The 6,132-nt window shown below is 37.8% G+C and overlaps 1 protein-coding gene across 1 annotated transcript in view; it reads left to right on the forward strand.

The window, feature by feature from the left end:
- The window catches only part of HS2ST1 (heparan sulfate 2-O-sulfotransferase 1), a 197,957-nt gene extending 192,543 nt beyond the window's left edge, over positions 1-5,414 (forward strand). Inside the window, exons 5-7 of the mRNA XM_007463274.1 lie at positions 501-598; positions 2,794-2,951; positions 4,418-5,414. Of these exons, the coding sequence (XP_007463336.1) occupies positions 501-598; positions 2,794-2,951; positions 4,418-4,644 (483 nt within the window). The 3' untranslated portion in view covers positions 4,645-5,414. The remainder of the gene's footprint in view (positions 1-500; positions 599-2,793; positions 2,952-4,417) is intronic.
- Positions 5,415-6,132: the final 718 nt, after the last annotated feature.

Raw genomic sequence — 6,132 nt, forward strand, 5'->3', positions numbered from 1 at the left:
GATGCATTTGGAGAGGAGGGCATGCAAGTCATAAGTATCCAGGGTCACTTTTGCTTTGTACAATGATTTTTTTGTTTGTTTTAATGAGAAAAGGGGAAAAGACTTAAGTGTAGTCCTACTTTATATTCTTTTCAAATAATTGTTTCACAAAGAGTATCTTTAACCTTGTTTTTATTTAATTTACTTCGGTAAGGGGATAGAAAATATAAATACACAAATTCAACATAAACCAGTACTTAATTTCAAGGATAAGTTGTTATCTGGGGGATGTTCCATTCATATAGTAAAAGAATTCTTATAAACACTGGTATAAAACAACGATGTGAGAACAACCCATGTTTGACTTTGCTCAGTATCTCAAGTATGTTTTTGTAACCTATCACTTTAATTCATTACTCATCCCATCTACTGCCATTTATTTAATAACTTACCACATTAAGATATTTGGTAGGTGAGGCTCGGGTTTATGGCTCACATGTGCTGCTTTGTCTTTCTTCCAGACCTTTGATGAATGTGTAGCTGAGGGCGGCTCAGACTGTGCTCCAGAGAAGCTCTGGCTTCAAATCCCATTCTTCTGTGGCCACAGCTCGGAATGCTGGTAGGGAGATAAAGCTAGCTTCAATCAGTAATCTATTTATTATCTCTATAATCTTTATTTCACAAGGGTGAGTATGTTAGTCAAGGACTAGGTGTAAGGAAGTTCGTGAAAGACCAGACCAAAAATAACATGTAATTAAGTAATACCTAGTTTTTAGTTACCTTCAAGTGCATTAAAAAGATTCTTCATGTAAAACATGCTTGCAATGATTTCTCAGATGCTGGTTTTTAAATTTTTTTGTTTTTGGTGTTATGTGTCTTGCTATGTTCTAGCAGTGGTCTTAATTAGAGGTCAGGGGTCCTTTCATAAACCTCATTTTCTCCTAAGCTTATTGTTTGAGCCATCCATTTTAGATCAAGAAGAGGCTTAGTGGGTAAATTATTCACCTGGATTTACTGTTAAACTGATTTAACTTTGAAAGAAGCCAAGGTAAAATAAAGATATTTTATCTTGAATAGAGTTTATTTCATCAGAATGTGCTGAGTTTTCAGTTTAAAAAAATAATAGTACATATTTGTTCTAATCAATCATTTTAATAGGAAAAGTAGAAAAAAACAGGAACACATTCAAAGTTAGTAGCTTCCTTAAAACCATGAGCGATATAAGGAATGCCTTCTGTTCTTTCCATCATTATTTGAGATACGGTATTAGATTACTGTGAACCTTAAGGTCCTACTCAATAGATTGTATCAATGCATAATACAGTTGACCCTTTGAACAGCACAGGTTTGAACTTCGCGGGTCCACTGCAATGCAGATTTTTTTAAATAAAGATGTATTACAGGACTACATGATCCGTGGTTGGCTGAATCCTCGAATGTGGAGCTGGGGATATGGCGGGCTGACTGTAAAGTTATATGCAGATTTTCAAGTGGGGAATGGGGGATCGGGTCTTGTTGGCACCCCTAAATGCTCGTGTTATTCAAAGGTCAACTGTAATAATGTAAGAATTCGAAGCTTAGAAAGAATGTCTTCTCAATTTTTAATCATTTCCTTACAACAGGGATCAGTAGATTACAACCCAGACACCAAATTTGGCCCATCACCTGTTTTTATAAATAGTTTTATTGGAAGACAACCACATCTATTTATTTACTTATTGTCTGTGGCTGTTTTCACACTGCAAGAGCAGAGTTAAGTAACCAAGTGACCAAGACCATATGACCTGCAGACCCATCTCCGGCTTTACTCTCTGGCTCTTTAGAGGAAAGGTTGCCACCCCTACCTTAGAGCAATAGAGAGTATATCTCTCCATTGGGCATTACTGAGGAGATTTTAATCACACTTCTTTAGTATGCCTCCTCGATTCATAGAACTGGGAGGCACCTGAGAAATCAACTCGTTTGCTTCCCCAGCTTCCCACCACCCACGCCAGCTTTTTAATGGCTGAGAAAATGAGCTCAGAAAGGTGAAGTCATCAGCTCAATATCACACTGCTTAAAGGCAGAGCTTGGCATTAGGGTTAGGGAATGTCAGTGCTAAAAAGAACCCAAAGGCATAGTTTATTTAGGGCCAAACCTCTATTAACAACCATTAGGTAAAAACGTGAAAAATAAAAATAAAAGATTCTTAGCAGAGCCATTTCTTATCCTATTTCTGTTTTTAAGAAATATCAGAAAAACCTAAACTCATAAATTAAATGAAGATAATCGCTACACAAAATTGATCAGACCTTCCTAGAGAGCTCTTAAAATGAACAAAGTTTAGAGTACAGTTGACCCTGGAACAAGGCAGGGGTTAATGCCGGTATAATTTATAGTTGGTCCTTTGTATCCACGGTTCCTTCGATCTGCAGATTCAACCAACCATGGTCCATGTAGTGCTGTAGTATCTACTATTGAAAGATATTTGTGCAGGTCAAACCCATGTTGTTCAAGGGACAACTGTAGTTAACAAAAATTAAATGCACTCATACTAAATCAGATGGAAGGATATGTATACACATTTCTTAACTGTTCAAATTAAGTGTCCTCTACGAAAATCTGAGTCAGCCCTGCATAGTTGAGCAGAAACTGGGGACAGAAGCAAAGGAAATTAGAGACAGGTGTGCCTCCCAAAGGACATTAATAAAAGGGCATTAAGGCTTTGGATGGACATGTGTTTATGTTTTTTTCCATAATATACAGTGTCAAAGGCATCAAAAATATTTAGCAGATTTCACAACCAATTTTTTTGTTCCTTTTTTTTGGTTTTAGGAATGTAGGAAGCAGGTGGGCTATGGATCAAGCCAAATATAACCTAGTTAATGAGTACTTTCTGGTGGGAGTTACTGAAGAGCTTGAAGATTTTATCATGTTATTGGAGGCAGCTTTGCCCCGGTTCTTCAGGGGTGCTACAGAGCTCTATCGTACAGGTATATAAGGATGGGTTTCTTTTTCAAGCTGTCCTTAACTTTGTTTGCCACTTGCAAAATATGTGTGATTTGAAGTTTGTTGAATAAAACTCCAGAAAGGCAGGTACATTGTCTGTTTCTACTCACCATTTTCAATACAAAACAGTACATGGCACACAGATGGTATTCATTAAATATTTGTTTAATGAATAAACATGCATGAGATTATAATTAAAAGGCATTGTAGGGCTTCCCTGGTGGCGCAGTGGTTGAGAGTCCGCCTGCCGATGCAGGGGATACGGGTTCGTGCCCCGGTCTGGGAAGATCCCACATGCCGTGGAGCGGCTGGGCCCGTGAGCCATGGCCGTTGAGCCTGCTCGTCCGGAGCCTGTGCTCCACAATGGGAGAGGCCACAACAGTGAGAGGCCCACATACCGCAAAAAAAAAAAAAAAAAAAAAAAAAAAGGCATTGTAGGTATAGTGGAAAGTTACAAACTACAGGGCCAGCCTTAGAAATGTGTGATATTCAGTAATGCCAGCCATACATTCCACGCTTTAGACATGTCTAGTGCTATTTAGGTAGGGGTAGGATGGAGAGACTGAGTCACATTGATAATGATCCTGTGCTATGTCACAGTGCTCCTAAAAGAATGCTTCAGCAGCTGTGACAGTATTACATATCTGAAAGTGACCGTGCTGGTCCAATCTAATTCTGATTTTTTTTTTTTTTCTGTTCTTTGGTAAGATACAATCAGAGGAACTCTTCCTGGAGTATGCATGTGCCCTAGCTTTTAACACATAGGTATAGAGAATAGGTTATGAGAAATCAGCACTAAGTTTGAAAATAGGTATTTTATCATGTCTTTAAAAACAAACTAGTCAGAGCACCAAGCATTTGAGAATACAGCATGTAAGGTGACAGCCTACACTTTACCAAGTGGCCATTCTTACTTTTTTTAAAATAAATTTATTTTTGGCTGCATTGGGTCTTCGTTGCTGTGCGCGGGCTTTCTCTAGTTGTGGCGAGCGGTGGCTGCTCTTCGTTGCGGTGTGCGGGCTTCTCATTGCAGTGGCTCCTCTTGTTGCGGAGCACGGGCTCTAGATGCGCGGGCTTCAGTAGTTGTGGAACATGGGCTTAGTTGCTCTGCAGCATGTGGGGTCTTCCCGGACCAGGGCTCGAACCCATGTCCCCTCCATTGGCAGGCGGATTCCCAACTACTGCGCCACCAGGGAAGTCCATGATTCTTACTTTTATTATTTGACATCTCATTGAGCCTTTAACAAGGGTAAGGATTTGCATTACAAAGGAATTAATCACAGTTCTAGTATGATAAGGGCACTGCTTTTGCCTGAATGATATTAAGACAAAACAATTATGCTCTTCCATGTGTCATATTAACTTAAACCGTCTCTTCAAATAAACAGGCATTGATCTTTTGTGTGTTCTCAGAATTTATTTACCTTTTCTCTTTTTCCTTTGTAAGTAGGAAAGAAATCTCATCTTAGGAAAACCACAGAGAAGAAACTCCCTACTAAACAAACCATTGCAAAACTACAGCAATCTGACATTTGGAAAATGGAGAATGAGTTCTATGAGTTTGCACTAGAGCAGTTCCAATTCATCAGAGCCCATGCTGTACGAGAAAAAGATGGAGACCTCTACATCCTTGCACAGAACTTTTTCTATGAAAAGATTTACCCTAAATCGAACTGAGTACAAGGTGTGGCAGTTAGATTCTTGAACTACAACTTTGACCCTGTCTTCACCTTAGTTCTCAGCTCCACAACTTGGATTGCTGATGGGTGTGTAAGGTAATTTGTATTGAACTGAGTTAGGATACAGACAGTGATGTCAAGGAAGTAGATTCTGGCTGATATGTCAGTGGTCTAGGAAGTTTAAGTTTCAGCCTTTTTTTTTTTTTTTTCTGGTTAAATTTTGGTGGGAGTTATAACCTCCTGCCTGAACAAAACCTACACATCACCTAAAGTAAACACATAGCAGGTCTAATTGAAGGCTAAATAATGAAATACAATTTCAGAAAAAGTTCTGATACTCTGTTTTTGATAAAGCATTTTTTTTTCAGCTAACCATGAATGAAGATGAATGCATCTGCTACTTACACCTTCACCTGGAGGTTTGGGTTATACACCTCTACTGGATAGTGTTATTAACTGTTTGGCGGTGTGTACTTTGTTTTTGTGAATCACGTCCCATGAAATTTATTGAAATGTTTGATCACTTTCGCTAAGACTGTATCTGCTGTAGTTGGAACTGCCCATATTTATGTAGGTCATTTTAATTTTCTTTAAAAAATGATTATTAGTGTTAAAAATCAATTTAAACCATTACTAATACTGTAAAAAGAATCAAAGCAGTATTTCTCATTCCTGTCTCCCCAATATCTAAGATTGGGGAAACACTTCAAAGAATGTTGACATTGCCTGAAGTTTTGGTTAAGGCTTCCACACATTAATATCAAAAAAGTAAGTTTAGTATTTGTTTCTCCATGGGTTATTTGTAAAGGTGTAAACTGAGGTATTGGTGAGTCCATATTATAACTCCATTTAGTGAGCTGTGGTATGGGTAGGATTTTCCTACTTCTTCTGTACTTTTACTTGTAGACTATTTTTACTAAGGTGCTTTATAATGTGTTTTAAAGCATTGCATTTACAAAAAAATGGAAAATGCTGTAAATATTGCATATTTTATGTATTTGGACCAAAAGATTATAAGTAATTTTAGTGAGCTGTGGTATGGGTAGGATTTTCCTACTTCTTCTGTACTTTTACTTGTAGACTATTTTTACTAAGGTGCTTTATAATGTGTTTTAAAGCATTGCATTTACAAAAAAAATGGAAAATGCTGTAAATATTGCATATTTTATGTATTTGGACCAAAAGATTATAAGTAATTAGACAAAAGTGGTTTTGCACCAATTTTATTATGTCAAGTAAAACCATCAGACCTACTGTTCTTGTATTTCTCATTTAACTTTACTGTTAAGACATCACTGCAGTGAACTTCAATAACCTTTCAATTTTGATACACAGTACATTATTCATAATTGGGGGCAGTAGTTATAGTGGAAAGAGTACTGGATGAGGAGTCAGAAAACTTGATTTCTTGTCCTGGCTCTGCCACTTACCAGCTGTGTGATCTTGGGCAAGTCACTTAATCGCTCTCTGCCTCAGTTTCCTCATC

Source organism: Lipotes vexillifer, unplaced genomic scaffold, assembly GCF_000442215.2.
Source record: "Lipotes vexillifer unplaced genomic scaffold, Lipotes_vexillifer_v1.1 scaffold1629, whole genome shotgun sequence".
Classification (NCBI taxonomy): Eukaryota; Metazoa; Chordata; class Mammalia; order Artiodactyla; family Lipotidae; genus Lipotes; species Lipotes vexillifer.